The sequence below is a fragment of the Echiichthys vipera genome (genome assembly GCF_963691815.1).
Source record: "Echiichthys vipera genome assembly, chromosome: 14".
In the NCBI taxonomy this organism is placed as follows: Eukaryota; Metazoa; Chordata; class Actinopteri; order Perciformes; family Trachinidae; genus Echiichthys; species Echiichthys vipera.
Window position 1 is genome coordinate 29998279 of NC_139839.1, and position 17107 is coordinate 30015385.

Genomic DNA, 17107 nt, shown 5'->3' on the forward strand with positions numbered 1-17107 from the left:
ATCACCTCTAAGTGTCGCCAACGAAACAATAGCTGTAGAAACGTGCGTACGCCAGCCATGAAGTTTGCGTGGCGCACCGCACATTTCCACGGTCATTTCACTTTTGATACATCCGAACGTTGGCGTGGAAAATGGCGTACGCCACGTTTTTGTGCGTACGCAACATTGATACTGTTACACCTCTGAGCTGGCATTGGAGCTAGTCACAGAGACGCAACAACACAGAGTCCACGTCTGTGTAAATGGGAAATTTGTATGGGGGGAAAAAAATTGTAAATTTAGGTTTAATTTGACTAAAGAATGTATTGCCAGTATGAATCTTTTTTTCTTCATGTTTTTGGCCAAGTTAAATCTTGCAGTTTTGTGCCGTTTTATGAGGAATGTTTTTTTCTTAGATTGCATTAGACACCAGTCCAAAACTGAGAAAATTGTGGCGTTCACTTTTATAAGGTGATACAATTTTGAATCATTTCACATTATAGTGATATTGCACAGGGGGTTTCTTGATTATGTTATATACTGTGAATTTATTTCAAGTCCAATGCACAATACTGCCCAAAACATTTGACTGCTATGTGACTTGCTTGACCCTCAGACTTTGCTGTCCCTTATTAAATTGCAGTTAAAGTTGAAGATATTTTACTATTTTTATTAGTGGATTTTCCTCATCTACAGTAAAATAAACTTAAGAACATACACACCATCCAGAGCAAGGCAGCCACTGCACCAACACCTCGGCACGGTCCTTAAAAAAGAAAGAAAGATATAAGGAACAATAAGTGTGTGACACTTGATTAGAGCACAAAACAGTTTGCTGTACAATAACATGTCCACCACTATGGAATCAATCAAGATTCATTATTCCGCATCAAATTGTGGAAGGACACAGTTAAAGACTGATGGGTAACCAGGTCTGCATTTTCATCCTAAGCCATGTTGTTCACATGTTAACAAAGAAAAAAAGACTTTGCTTTGCTATATGCAGAAATATGTTGCAAAGGCAGTATTTCAAAGGAGTCTTGAAAATATAGCATGCACTGTGTACATTACCGCTAAGAAGACTTTCATAAATCCTCTTAATTGTAATAAGGGCATTCCTGGCATCTTCAGTGTCCATTTCCCATGGACAGACACACTCGGCTGTAAACCCATCTGGAGTTCTGCTGGCAAGGAGGATGGGATGTCGATTGTGGAGCTGAAACAAAACTGGCAAAAAATCACAAGACAGAAAATTGGATACATAAATGGAAGGTCATAATACATAAAAAAATATATTTTATGCTTTGATACCTATGCATATAAGCTATACATTGAGACTCAGAGTGTGGTCACTATAAACTGTTTTAGTAGCAATGTAAAAAACAAAAAACCTTGGTAACAAACACAGCTATTCCAATTCAGTGTGAGACAAGGGAAGCATCACATGCTTCAATATCTAAAAACACAGCTAACGCTACAAACTATCCAACTATTCATGGTATCTAATCATAACAGAAGTAGTCTCAGGACACTTTTCATAAAGAGCAGGTCAAAACCACACTATAAGATATCAAATACCTTCAGATATGCGTTAAGGAACAACTTCCGAATTCTAATCCCGAATGTAAATGTTCATTTTCAGGATATTTTATCCAAAATTGATATATAGCAATGTGTTTATATATACGCAATAACAGCAGGCTCTGATCTAGTAGTACATAACCCTGTTCACCAGTGACTTAGGGCGCACTCACACTGTCCTTCCGCACCGCGCCTCGGGCTTTAGGGTACTTGTCCCCCCTCCCTCTCCCCCCGCGCCCTATGCCCGTTTGTACTCACACTGCCTGGGCCTCGCGCAAATTCTTCACATGTCACATGCATTGATTGACGTCATCGTCATGCGTCTCTTTGTTTACAAATCTTTCCATAGACCTCGGAGTTTTTGTGCGTCTTGTCAGACTGTTTTTGAATATTTTCATCGACCAAATCTGCAGTAAACACTCCACCTCCGCATCACACCACCGTAAACCTTTTGCCACCATTGTTGTTGTTGTTAAATGTCCGCGCATGGTCCGTCCTTCTATTTACTATGTCCGAACAGGCGCACATAAATGACGTCAGAACCGCCATAGGCATCGTGCTTGGCTCGTACATGTGCAAACGGCCTCTACAAAAGCCCACCTCTCTCAGACGGGCTGTGGACGGCCCACTGGCCGCAGTTATACCCGCAGCGGGTGTACTCACACTGGTCAAACGCACTAGGCTTTAGCCGAAAAAACAGTTTTGGCCCGGTGCGGAAGGACAGTGTGAGTGCGCCCTTAGGTAGAGTGAAAACAAGACAACAAGACAAGACAATTGGGAGTGGTACAGTAAATCAAGAATTCAGGATTGTCTTGCACAATAAAACCATCTTTGTTTTATTGTGCAAGACAATCCTGAATTCTTGATTTACTGTACCACTCCCAGTGTACCACTCCCAGTGTTAAATTGCTGCAAAAGCAAATAATGTAAGAGAAATATAGCAATGCAAATGTAAAGATCAGCAATTAATTACTTATTATTTATGACAACTGTCTGAAAGTCATACATTTTGTTGATGCTGCAGTTTTTTTTTGTGTGTTTCCAATCATGGCCAAATTTCTTCTTTTGATTTTCTAATTTTTTTTTGTAAGGCTGCTTGGCCCCGCACTGCTTACACATCTTGCTGGCCACACCAATCGTTTCCTTGCATGTGATGCATTGTTTTTGAGTAGGCATCTGGAGACAGAAACAGAAATAAGAAATGAGAACACTGCATGCTGTGTTACCAGTGAATAATAAATTAACACAATAAATACAGTGCTCTTACATGTTGGCCTTCAAAGAAAACTGCTACAGCATAATACTACTCAGGACCTGTGTCCCCAAATTAGTTTTGTTTCCCAAGTCAATTTATAAAAACTGTACATGTGATAGTTTCTTGAGGGCTCTAGAAGGTAACAATAAATGCTTGTTATGAATTAAGAAATACCTATAGACCTTTTCAAAGATGTAAACTTAAACATTCCAAAACAGTCCTAGTTTATTTCTTGCAGTGTATGTGAATGACACCAGCTGACAGGAAGTAAACAAGGAACAAGGCTGTTGCCTAGCAATGGAATTCCGTTGAAAAGGTCTATTGAAAACAAAATATGTTAGGTGGTATATTAACAAATGCATTCTTCCTTAAAACATGCACAAATAGTCACAAACATAGTAAATGGGTCACATATTTGACGGTACACCTGTTTTGTCTGTCCTCTACCGTGTCTTATGTATTCCTGGCTTTGCACCTGTACGTGTCTTTACGTAATCTAGGGTGTCTAAAAATATATTTTAATCTCAACTAGACAGCCTGATTAAGAGAAAAGATTAAATCTAAAATACATAACATTTTAGCTTACCATTTCATATAACGTAAGACTAATTGGGAGCGTGTAAACGCATATAGCGTTAAACACCTAAAACAATAACGATGAGCGATCTCTTTCAATATTTAATATTAGCTATTGTGAAAACGGATATTTATACAAAGCATCATCAAAGTTAAATATTACGTTAGCGGTTGTCCGCACTAGCTGACTAGCTTTATTGCCTAGTTAAATGAATGTTAACTGAGCTCTTAAAACATTATACAGCCAATAATAATCTAGTTTCTATTACATTAATAGACGGCGAAAGGACATAGAATGCAATGATTTACACATTTGATCGTTCTCAAATCGTTTTTAGCACTATTTATTACTAGCTACTTACCTTTAATAGTCCGTGTGTCAAGCGATGAAAAAAGATGTAATCAAATAGACCCACAATGCACCATGGACACATGCGAAAAGAGGCATACGTCCTGCCTACGTTCAAACCCGACGCAGGGGGCTTTCAACTCATTATAGGACTTCCCTGAGCTTCAAATATAAACGTTTAAGGAGAGCCCAAAACTTCAAATATGGACGTTTAAGGAAAGCCCTATGCTTCAAATATCGCCGCGGACGGGCTTACATTGGAATGAGTTGAAAGCCCTCTGCGACGGGTTTGTACGTTTAAGGAGACCTTTTTAGTCCGTAACTAACGCCAAAGGCCCCTGACCAATCGTCAGTTTTTGACGCGTTGGGAGTGAGACTGTGTTGGAAGTGAATGTAGGTGTCTTCCTTTGTGGAGGCCACAGGGGTGTCCTGCACTGGGTTCACATCTACACCGTTCAAATCTCTAACACAAATAGTCATGTATGGATTGATGCACTGCCCTGCATCCTTCAACCCAATTTTTCAATCTTTAGTGTAAGCACCTACTCCTGCATCCTCCTCCAGTTCCAGGTTCTCCTCTTCAGCTGCACGTCAAAGGGAAATTCTTTGTTGTAGGTCAGAATAGTTTGAATGATGATTTCCAGTTTCCTCAGCTCTTCTAACTTTAAGTCCTCCGTTGACTGTGTGCACTGCAAACTAGCACTTCTCATCTCCAGGCATGTGGCAATCTTACCTAGAGGTTTTCTGTGATAGAAATTTGCAATATTCATAAGCCTTGCTTTCTTGTTATTGTGAACCTGTTGTTCCAAACTTGTTTTGCTGAATCATTACTCTCCTTTGCTCTTTAAATGTGTTTGCCTCAATTGAACTGAAAAAACCCAAATGGACTAGCTAAGTTTCACAGGGGCTCAGACAGCCTAGAACAAAGTTCCTGCGCAAACAACTGAACAGTGCCTGTGCGTCATTCCACGTCTAGAGCACATGGAAGCTGTGTATTAAAAGGCCTGCTAAACTTCAAGAAGTTGAAGACTCTGAAACCAACCTTGTACTCAGCTGAATAGTATTGCATGACTCTGTCTGTTTGACTGTCAGCCTTTTTGTTGGCCTGTGTAATTGTTGACTAAACCTGTTCCTTATTAAATCATTTCCCTAAATATTCCTGGTTCGGAGGCCTCGCCCACTGAGGTCAAACACGGAGAGAAGGAACGCAGGTTAGAAAATAAACTTTTCTGACACACAGATCGGCATCCTGACATCCGAGATGGAGCAAAATAAAGATGTGCTTTTAGTCAGTCTTAAGTGTGGAATAAAAGGGGCCCATAAAAACGCTGTATGGAAAAGAATAACGGAGGCGGTCAAACCGAAGCAGCGCTCCACTGTGACCCGAGTGCGCCTGTGCGCACTGTTGGACAGGTGTAACCAAATTAAAAGCACACACCTTTGAACATATGAATTGCAAGAAAAGCTGGGATTATATTTTGGAAACGCTGAGTCAAATACATTCAACTTGCTCAAAAGATCCATTTCATTCATTTTGTAATTATGGCTGCAGCATATTTCCACAGAACATACAAAAAGGTGTTGTTTTGTGTTCGCTATTATCCAAGTTTGTGATTTTAAACTCTTTAAAATAGTTTAAAGACTGTAAGTAACCAATGTTCTGACCGTTGTGGGTTAGCTGTATATAAACTACTCCTTTAGGTGGAAACAACAGCCTTCTGATCCAGAATATCACCTATAATGCAAGGGGGTGCATTTCAAGGTAGGGGTGCTGAATACGGCACAACACCGGCGCTCTTGCTCTGTAGCGGGGTTTCCCGTCGGGGTTATTAGGTATTCCGTAAGAGAATACCTTTGTCACCTAGAACCATACCAAGATGTTAATCATCTGATACCTTGTTTGATTTAATGCATTTATCTAGCGTAACCACTAACCGAGGAGATGAGTTTGGCTCTGCAGTGCGTCTTGCTGCAGCCACGCGCCGACACATTCATTCATTCATTCAATGAAAAACTGCCGAGCTGCTTTGAAATATAAAAGAATCGTGTGTCCCCACCTGGCCACCACGTTTAAAAGCGACAGCTTGCCATCACAAATCACCTGTACATTTATCTAGTGGTAGTTTTTGCGATTGATGAATGCGTAATCATTCATGGATGGTGCCTTCAGATGCACATGAGTACAATCAATTGCTCCAACCACAATTTTGATTTTTTTTAAAATTCGTTTTAAGAATCCGTTTTGATCTGTTCTTAATATGTGACTGCTTATGCTTAATGACAGCTGAGGTTTATTCATTATTTTCAGACAGATTTTGCTGTGCTGCACCACAAATACACAGGCTCAAATTTGTGTACACGATCTCAGACCAGACGTGAGATTTGATCGTAGCTCACGCTCACGTCCAAATTGATAAATGCTGACGTTTGCCAGGAAATGGTCGTAAGCACGTTTTTCTGCCGTATGTTCGTTTGATAAATGAGGGCCACTGTGTCTCAGAAAGATGCAGAAAAACTAGTCCATGCATTTGTTACTTCTAGGCTGGACTACTGCAACTCCTTATTATCAGGCTGCTCCAATATGTAGCAATATGAAGAGGAGGAGACACAGACCGGCTGTACCGGCGATCGTCATGGGAAACGTGAGGTCTCTGGGATAAAAGACGAGCTCGCCGCGCTGATAAAGGCTCAGAGGGAATATCGTGAGTGCAGTGTGTTGCGTTTCACGGAGACATGGCTTCACTCACACATCCCGGACCACAGCGTGGCGATTCCCGGCTTCAGCACTGTTCGGGCGGACAGGAACGTGACAAGCAGCGGAAAGAAAAGAGGAGGAGGGATTGCACTGTACGTGAGTGAGAGGTGGTGTAATCCCGGGCATGTTCACGTGAAGAAATATCTTTGTACCCCGGACATTGAATTGTTGACTGTGGGGATGAGGCCTTATTATTTGCCCCGGGAATTCACGTCTGCCATCATGATCGGTGTGTACGTTCCTCCTTCAGCTGATGCGGCGCTGGCCTGTGACGTCATCCACTCCGCTGTTGCCCAGATACAGACGCTGCATCCTAATGCAGTTATTGTCATCACTGGGGATTTTAAAGACGTCTCACTGGATAAAACCCTTCCAACATTTCACCAGTATGTTGACTGCCACACCAGAGACTGTAACACACTGGATCTGTTGTATGCAAATACTAAGGATGCATACAGTCCCACAGCCCTCCCACCTCTCGGAAGATCTGACCACAACCTGGTTCTGCTGACCTCTAAGTATATTCCCCTTGTTCAGCGGCAGCCTGTCCACACTAGGAGCGTGGGGAGGTGGACTCAGGAGGCTGCTGACGCACTACAGGACTGCTTTGAGTCGACAGACTGGGATGCACTTGTTGAGCCACATGGAGAGGATCTGGACAGCATGACCGACTGCATCATAGAATACATTAGGTTCTGTGAATACACCACCATGCCAACCCGGACTGTACGCCCTGTACGCCGCTTCCCTAATAATAAGCCGTGGATCACCAAGGACCTGAAAGCCCTTCTTAACAAGAAGAAGAGGGCGTTCAGGTCTGAAGACAGGGAAGAACTGAGGAGAGTGCAGCATGAACTCAGGGATATGCTGAGGACCTGTAAAGACGTCTACAGGAGGAAGCTGGAGGCCAAACTCCAACTGAACAATGTGCGGGATGTGTGGACTGGTATGAAGCAGATCACTGGGTGTAAGGTGAGCGGCAGACAGTCATCAGGCAGCCTGGAGAGGGCAAACGAGCTGAACAGATTCTTCAATAGGTTCAGCTCACAGACTTCTATCGTCTCCATGACACCTCCAGACCCCCACACACCCTCACTGCCCCAAATGCTTCCTCCCCTCCCCTCTCAATCCCCTGCTGTGAGCTCTCCTGTGCAGCACCTCTCCTCCTCCTCCACCTCTTCCTCCTCCACCTCTTCCTCTTCAACCTCCTCCTCCTCTGCCTCCTCCTCCTCTGCCTCCACCTTCACCTCCTCCTCCACCTCCTCGTCCTCCACTGAAGACACCAGCAGCCTCCCTGGCATGACTGTGACTGCAGGCCAGGTTAGGAGACAGCTGGAGAGACTCCACCAGCTTAAGGCTGCAGGCCCTGACGGTATCAGCCTCAGGATCCTGAAGACATGGGCCAGCCAGCTGTCGCCTGTCCTACAACATCTCTACAACCTGAGCCTTGGTCGGGAGAGAATACCAGTGCTTTGGAAGACTTCCTGCCTGATTCCTGTTCCAAAGAAGTCGACACCATCAGACCTCAATGACTGTCGACCAGTGGCCCTCACATGTTACGTCATGAAGGTGCTGGAGAGACTAGTTTTAGTCAACCTGAGGCCGCAGGTGAGAGCCCTGCTAGACCCTCTGCAATTTGCTTACCAGCCCCACTTGGGAGTTGATGACGCTGTCATCTACCTGCTGCAATGAGCCCATTCGCACCTGGATGGTGGAGGAGGTACTGTAAGAATAACATTCTTTGATTTCTTTAGTACTTTTAACACCATTCAGCCACTGCTACTGGGGGAGAAGCTGCAGGCGATGGGAGTGGATGACACAATGATCTCCTGGATTACTGACTACCTGACAGGCAGGCCACAGTTTGTCCGTATGGGCAGTGTTCTGTCTGATGTGGTGGTTAGTGATACAGGAGCTCCACAGGGGACTGTCAGCAAGACCAGAGAGATGGTGATAGATTTCAGGAAGAAGAGGATGACAGCTTTCCAACCTCTGTGCATTCTGGGAAAGGATGTGGAGGCGGTGGAGGATTACAAGTACCTGGGTGTTACCATCAACCACAGACTGGACTGGAGATCTAACACTGAAGCTGTTTACAAGAAGGGGATGAGCAGAATTTACTTCCTGAGGAAGCTGAGATCCTTCAACGTGTGCAGCAAGATGTTGGAGATCTTTTATCAGTCTGTGGTGGCCAGTGTACTCTTCTTTGCTGTGGTTTGTTGGGGAAGCAGCATTGGAGCCAGTGACACCAACAAACTCACAGGCTGGCTCTGTGATTGGCTGCAAACAGGACACTCTGGAGGCTGTGGTGGAGAGGAGGACACTGAAAAAACTGTTATCCATCATGGATAATCCTCTCCACCCTCTCCAAGTCACACTGGTCAGACAGCGGAGCACCTTCTCCAGAAGGCTGCTTCAGCTTCGCTGCCGTAGCAACAGATACAGGAAATCTTTCCTGCCACAATCCATCACTGTATATAATAACTCTCTCACCTCTGCCTGACAGAAAACTCTGCTCTCTCTACTGTTTTTTTTTTGTATATATTATTATGGTTATAGTATATTTTGCATATTTTGTTGTATAAATTATTATTGTTTATAGCACACTGTATACATACACTATGTATATATTGGATTCTATTTATGTTATGTACAAAGTGTTTATTTGCTGACCCAATACTGCTGTTACAAAATAATTTCCCAGTCTGGGATCATTAAAGTAATTCTATTCTATTCTATTCTAAACTATAACATTTGTAGCCATAAAAACACCACCAGTGGTATGTCTCGTTGTATTGTAGCTGCTATTGCCACTACTCATCATTGACCATGTTTGCCACCATAATAATTATCATTGTCATAAACTATCACCTTAGCTGTGCTTGTTTCTACTATTCTGCTGTATTAACTGCCATAACATATAAGTCATATTCACATTATTATAGATATTATTATAGTTACTGTTACGCTTTGGTTTCTTGCATTTCTGGAAGTGTGTCTGTTTGTCTTTCTCTGTCCATTTTTCCACCTTTTCTCTCTTTCTCTCTACCTTTCTTCCTCCCCAACCGGTCAAGACAGATGGCCGTCCTCCACAGAAAAAAAGCAGCTATTTTTGCAGTCCTTGGGGGAAACCAGACTGTTCCTATGGATATAATATAATGGATACAACTATGAACTGTGGGTGGCAGTGAAGTGCCTTTAGGCATCTGTTCTGCCAGAAATCCAGAAGAAGAAGAAGAAAGCTGTCTGTGAAGAGTGAAGTGTATCACGGTCTGATATAGCGGAGATTGGGCAGCACCTGTACGGCTACTGAGGTTAAATCACTGACGGTCTGATCTCACTACAACACAACGGGTATTTTAAGAGCCACACACTTCCTCTGAGAGCAGTAGGCTGAGCCGGGGGTTAGCTTGGCTGCTACCTGCAATAGATGCGATGAAGCGATGATCAAAAATGTGACAAATTTGAGCAAGCGACACGATACTCGCGTTCCGGGCGATTTAATCGCCTCCATCACTTTTGGTGTGGATGCTTGGTTACTCCCTCTGTCTTTCTATCTCCCTGTCACAGTGATGAAAAGTGCCCTGCAGAAAGCGTTTCCTGCCACAACTGTCACAGAATGGGACACTGGGCCAGAGTATGTCGCAGCAGGTCAGTGAATGAGGTCACAGGGACAGAGGGTGTACTCACATTGTCTAACCGTACCATGCCCAAGCACGTTTCACGCTAAAGTCTAGTTCGTTTGACCAGTGTGAGCATAGGCGCGGTACGCTTGCCGGCCACGGTCCGTTTAGGAGAGGTGGGCTTTTGTAAAGCACGTTTGCACATTAATGAGCACGAGCGTGCGCACGTGTACAAGCATGAGCACGAGGCCTACAACGGTTCTGACGTCCTTTTATGTGCGCCTGTTCGGACATAGAAAAAAGAAGGACGGATCATGCACGGACATTTAAACAATGGAGTGTTTACTGCAGATTTGGTCAGATGAAAATATTCAAAAACAGTTGGACAAGACGCACAAAAACTCTGAGATCTATGGAAAGATTTGTTAACAAAGCGACGCATCGCGATGACGTCAATCAATGTGTGTAACGTGTTACGGCGTGATGACGTATAGGCAGGCAAGAAACATTCCGCCAAGGCCCTGGTAGTGTTAGTACAAACGGCCCTGTCCCGCGGGGGGGGGGCAAGTACCCTAAAGCACGGGGCGAGGTACGGATGCACAGTGTGAGTGCGACCTGAGAGAGATGAGCAGACCTCTTATTCCCTGGGTTCAGTGTGTGATGCTAATGAGAAAAGTGAACAGTGGACTGTGCAACTACAAGTTCATTCCTCTCCAGTAGAATTTAAGGTTGACACGGGAGCTGATGTCACTGTCATAAATGAGGGCACGTTTCACACACTAACCCCTGAGAGAACACACACAACCTGACATTCCTCTGGACAGCCCTGGAGGTGAGCTGCTGCGTCTGTGTCTGTGGATCAGGAAAAGGCCTGGGTGACACCAGTAGTTGTTTCTAAAGAGTGTGTGACTCCAAGGTCATACATCATCAACCCACCACAAGGAGCAGTGTTGAGGTGGAACCGCTGCCATCTCCGGGCAGATCTGTCTTAACAACCTGCCCAAAACACCCTACTTTTAGCAGCTGAGAGTACAGGAGTGATTTCTCAGCCAGAGACTGTTTCTTCTAGTCCGAAGGAAGTCACAAGCCTCTCACACACCGCTGCACAGACATCAGGACAGTATCGAACCAGAGCTGGATGACTGTGCAGACTAGTCAACAGGCTAGTCCTGTAGACAGATACTGATGTGTCAACCATACGGCCTTCGGGGGGATTGGGGAAACAGAAGGACTCAAAAAAACGAGAGAGAGAAAGACAGTTGTTTATTTATTTAGTTATTGATAATAACTTTAAAGGGGGATATGTCATATATAGTTTTAACTTTAAAGGGGTAGATGTCATATGTAGTTTATGTAATGGGACTAATGTTGTCATAGCAACTGGAACATTGTAATGCAGAGCAGTTAATGTATTGTTGCCTTGGTTCCGGAAGACGCTTTTCTTATGCCGGTTTGTTTAGATGTTTGTGCCGTTATTAAAGTGAATATTAAAAGATCAAGCTGAACCTCAATCATTTTACAGTGTCCAATCCTGCTACTCCTTGTTTTGGGTTTCTCTCTGCTGTAACACACCTGAGTCTAAGGAGAGCATTAGACTCAGGTGTATTGGAGCAGAGAGAATCCTAAAACATGCAGGACAGTAGCTCTCCAGGAGCAGGATTAGGCATGTACTACTACAGTCTTTTTACTGCTAATACTAATACTAATACTACTACTGCTAGCCAATTTCTATTTTTACTATTTTTGTCCTTAGCATGGGGATTTGCACCAAGTACCAGAAAGGTAAAAGTCAAGCCCACAGTTAAAATATCTTGTGGAATTTTCTAGTTTTGCTTCTTGATCTAGTTTTTCTAAGGACAGTGTTCATCATATAATGATTTAAATATTATCAGGAATGTTTCATATACTTTGCTGGTGTCATTCTCTTTAAACACTTGTTTCCATTGCTGCGCATCTCTAGTACACAGAGCAAGCACACACAAGGAAACACATCTCTTTCTGGATGCAAAGAAAGACCACCGTATATGTGGAAGTGTGTTTTCCCCTTCCAGTGTCATGAAAATTATGCACATAGACCATTACAGACAGCATTGTAGGAGAAGAAGGAAAGGTCCTATGACTTTGATTAGGCTAATTCATTCTTCCTTGTTAAAAAGGGCACCACGCTAATATCTACAGGATTTTATTAAACTTTGGCGAGGGTATAATACCTGTTAAAGTATAATAGGTTACTTTTTATCAACTTCTCATCAATTGTTATATCAATCTATTTGATTAATCTCAGTCTTAATGATGGTTCTCATACAACAGTGACCGCAAGATTCTTTGCAAAAATGAAATGAAAGATCACAGACAACATGGGTTCTTGGTTATTTACAAAAATCTAAATATGTATATATACATAAATAAACAGAATTGAATAGGTTATAACATGAAATGGCACACAAAGAGAATAACACAGGAAATTAATGGGCTATGGCAAAGCTATGATATGGAAATACTATTTCTAATCATACCTTTATTGAAAGTAAAGTTTAACATCAAATGGCCAGTGGTCAACAGATCTGCCTATAAAGTTTACCAATTTCAAGTCATCTCACCAGACACTCAGCTTTGAAGAGGGATAATCCAAGAGGAAGGAGAGTCGTGTCTCACGGCTGCAGAGGAGCTTCCAGGCGTGCAGAACATGGGGTCTCTCCTGAGGTGCAGGGCTGGCAGAATCAAGTCGTCAGAGGTGCAGGCAGCAGGACTGGTTCGTCGAGGATTTGTCAGAGGCCGAACAGGGTTTCACACGACAGTCTCTTGAGGGGGGGCGCTGAAGGCCTTTGGCAACAGGGAATTCAGTTCCCAGAGTTTAATGGTTATTCTGGATAACTAAATCCTCAGCTTTTAGCCACACAAAGGATCTTTCTGGATTCCTCAGCAGGGACAGCTTGATTTAGGTGGATTAGAGTCAGTTGGTCATTTTTTCAACCTCTCTGCGAATACTGTATTTAATATTAACTTTAAAGGCTAACTTAAAACTGTTGAATAAAGCTTAATTTAACCGGCCAAGATAAAATAAGGTTGTCTCAAATAACACAAGCACTAACTTAAAACAACGTTTGACTGATTAAAAAAAACAACATTATATTATATTATATTATATTATTATATTATATTGTACATAAAAAATATTATATCAATCAAATAAAACACTGAACTTCTTTGAAACTAAGCCTGGCAGAAAATTACTTGTAAAAGATAAAGACAAAACTAAATTAGATAAATGTTACAAAAGAAATCACTGTACAATGGAGAAGATACACGACAACTAAACACGACAGCTTGGGTCTGCTATCTTTAAATCCAGTTTTCAATGTGTGGCTGGAAGGGGGGAGATGCATTCCTTTTAACGCTCAAACTGGAAGAAACACCCTCTTTCTTTTCTCTTTATTCTCAAAGAAGAGATCAGTTTTCACTACTTTTAACTGACTCTTAATATTTAAAACGAAAATGAATATGGCTAATCAATAAACATTCAAACAAATGTAACCTTAACAATATTAAACCATTCAGGAATAAAATTAACTTCAGAATTAAGCATCAGTTTGGGGCGGCAGTAGCTCAGTCCATAGGTGACTTGGCTGGGAACCGTAGGGTCGCTGGTTCAAGTCCCTGTGTGGACAATATATGGAGCGTGGACTGGTGGCTGGAGAGGTGCCAGTTCATCTCCTGGGCACTGCCGAGGTGCTGTTGAGCAAGGCACCGAACCCCCAACTGCTCGGGGCGCTGGTCACTGGCAGCCCCCTAGCTCTAACATCTCTCCTCAATTGCATGTAAAGGTCCTGGTTGTGCATGTGTGTATTTCGGGCCTGTGTGTGTGTAACATGTATGATAATAAGAGTGAAAATTGAATTTCCCCGTGTGGGATAAAAATAAAGTAATTCTTCTTCTTATTATTATTATTAATAAGCACAGTAACACAATGTGAACTTTAGTGAAGTAGTTGTTATGGAAATTCCACACATTCATAATAACAGTAACACATTCATATGTTAAAATAATCTGTAGTAATTCTGTGATGGTAATCTAAACATATTTTGATAACCTGTTCAAATATAATTCTCAATGATAATAAACAGGATGATGGCCTAACACATTCGTATAGACTGGGACAAACCTAAAATAAAGTAATTATTTTAGATTTTACCTTCTTCATGACCATATTATAGTATTATGTTTAAACCTTCATATTTCTTTACAGATTAATAAACTTTTACATCATAACACAGTTTACACTTAATTCAGTTGTATTTTAGAGCATACAAAAGTGTGTCTCGTTTGGTCTTCAGTTAAGTAGTCCCACAGGTTGTTCTCAGTGAGAAGGAAAGTTGGAGTCTCCAGAGAGCAATAAAACTCTCACTTTGGAGAAGAAAGAGGGAGAGAAGGGTCTCTTGTTCATTAGCAAACAGGTTAATCTCACTTTTTGACAATGTCTGTTTATGCAACAGCATAACTATTACTCTTTTGGTAAGGGAGTCTCACAAAAAGCGTTATTTATGAGCTGACGTTACTCTACTAGAGCTGACCTTTAACATGTTTCAGTTCCTCGTAAAGGTCAAAGGGTCAAGAGAGTTGAGTAGGCCATAGCTGGGCCAAGTACAGAGAGAGAGAGAGAGAGAGAGAGAGAGAGAGAGAGAGAGAGAGAGGAAGTTTAGGAGCGAGAGAGATTAAGGCCCATGCGCAGTTTCCTGGTTGGCATAAGGGGTTTCTGATATATCAGACTAGTATTTAGGGGTCTCATCACAAGTGGTGTCCCCTCCTCGTTGCCGAGACGAAAGGGCACTAAGGATGTACACCGTATGTATAGTTAGTGAACTGTGGAAGAGACTGAAGAAGAATGTACAGAGATCAAACCAGAGCAGTGTGAGAAACTGATGATGTCCTGTGGGCACAGATGTGCTGAAGTCAATCAAAGCTGTGGCCTCTACATTTCCTACTCATTTTTTAATCCTATAGCCCGAATAAAACATTGTTGAAATCTTTTCTTCTGACACAATGGTAACTGTTCTCTAATTTTGATCACTGTTTTTTTTTTTTTTTTTACAAAATAAAGGTTTTTGGTGAAAAACATGCTAGTACAGCAGTGGTATAACCACAGTGGATATCCTATCAAATTCAACAACAATAAAAAAATAACAATACTTCAGAATAAATCAGTATTAATACTTTATCTAATTTTGATCTCAAGTGTATAACATAGGTATAGTCGTTTTTTTAGACATTTAAATACGAAAATGTTACATATTATATTTTAAAATTAGCTCTGACCTTGAGTCCAGTAGAGAGATAAAATCAACTTGTTGGAACTTATCTATAACCTAATGTTAATGGTCTCTCATCAGAGGTACACCTCCTAGTCCTGGTGTGTGAGACATGCAAGTGAATTGGGATGTCTGACATGCTTGCGGTCTAGACACTAAACCCAGAATCAATAGCTGAAAAGTTACATATTACAACTGTTACATTTACATCCCTTTTCTTGTGAAATTCTCATTTTACCATATCTTAAATTATTATATTATTTGAATGGTAATAGTTTAACTGGGGAAAAAAATGGTTTATAATGATAGTGCACAGTAGTAGACTGATGTAATTTATGTTAATGTTAGTAACAAACAACTTGTACAAGTAAATAAATACGCTTACAGAAAAATGTTGGAATGATATGGACAATTTTATTTGACAAAGAAAGTTTTTTTTTCAAACAAATAACTGATTTAACACATTTAGTTTTCTGAAATAATTGTGACAAAATGAGGTAAACAAATTAATACTTTTAAAAACAGCAAGAAAAACAAGCCAGTAGTGGCAACAACAACAAAAAATAAGTTTCTAAATATTAAAGATTTTCTGTAATTAAGTGTAACTTGATTCTTAAATTTAATTGATTGCAAATAATATTGTGATATGAAGGACTGCTGTTTGGCAAACTCCCAAACGAAAAGTTAAGCGCTCACTTAAAAAGGTTTACATATACTATTAAATCTTATTTTGCTTACAAATAATGCATATGAACATGGTGTAATACCCAGCAAAGGTAAAGCATTTTTCAAGACGTACAGGCCTCACACATAAAACATTCTGATATGTAGAAATACCTTGACATTTTGAGTTATTCATATTACTTTTTGTGAAAAGAGTAGTTTGATTTTACTTCAGCAATTCTTATATATTAAGAAAAAAATAATTTTAAGATAACTGGGGTTACATACATAAAACTGTATAGATTCAAAACTAAAATTGTGTACGCACAAAGACAGAAATTTGAATGCATCCTTTTTGTCAGAGTTATAAAGTTGTGTGTATGCAGCTTGTTGTGGAAATAAGTGCACGTCTACAAGCTTTATTTCAGCAGTTCACCATAAATTGGTGTTTTAATGGGCTTAAACACATATAAAATATTGTGTCCTGCTCCCTTACTCATTAGAATAGTCAATAAGAAACATGGTGAAGAACGCAATTTCATCATTCCTCATGTTTCTGCAAACCATCATTATGGTAAAATCTCAAAAAAAATAATTATTAAATATCTGATGGATGGCCAATGACTCAGTCATAGCGCTTCAGGATCAAATGAACCATCATCTACAGGTAGATGATGGCTCAAATGTGAATAAATAATAAAATGAATCACAAATATCGATAATTTAAAATTAAGTTTATAAATTTGCCTTTTAAATTCTACAGATCACTGTATAGCCAGTATCTCAACTAAAACAATGTGTATGCCTAGTCTGTGGGAGGTGCACACAATCTCAACGTACGTAATAAATATCAGTTTATGAGGGAAAAGGCTTATGCATGGTTTTTGTGGGTAACCATCTTTTATACATACTCCCGGACTGCCAAAAAATTTGCAGTTTGCTGCCAATGTGACACATACTTGCTGAAATAAAAAAAATGAATGCTTGAAACTTGATTTGAATTTGAACTGATCATTACAG

General features: G+C 41.1%; 1 protein-coding gene across 1 annotated transcript in view; it reads right to left on the minus strand.

Moving 5' to 3' along the window:
- Nucleotides 1-4282: 4282 nt before the first annotated feature.
- LOC310956355 (uncharacterized protein) overlaps nt 4283-17107 on the minus strand; it is a gene marked incomplete at its 3' end in the record, with an annotated part of 62249 nt that continues 49424 nt past the window's right edge. The window contains exon 8 of the mRNA XM_083926552.1: nt 4283-4484. Coding sequence (XP_083782678.1) covers nt 4283-4484 — 202 coding nt within the window. The remainder of the gene's footprint in view (nt 4485-17107) is intronic.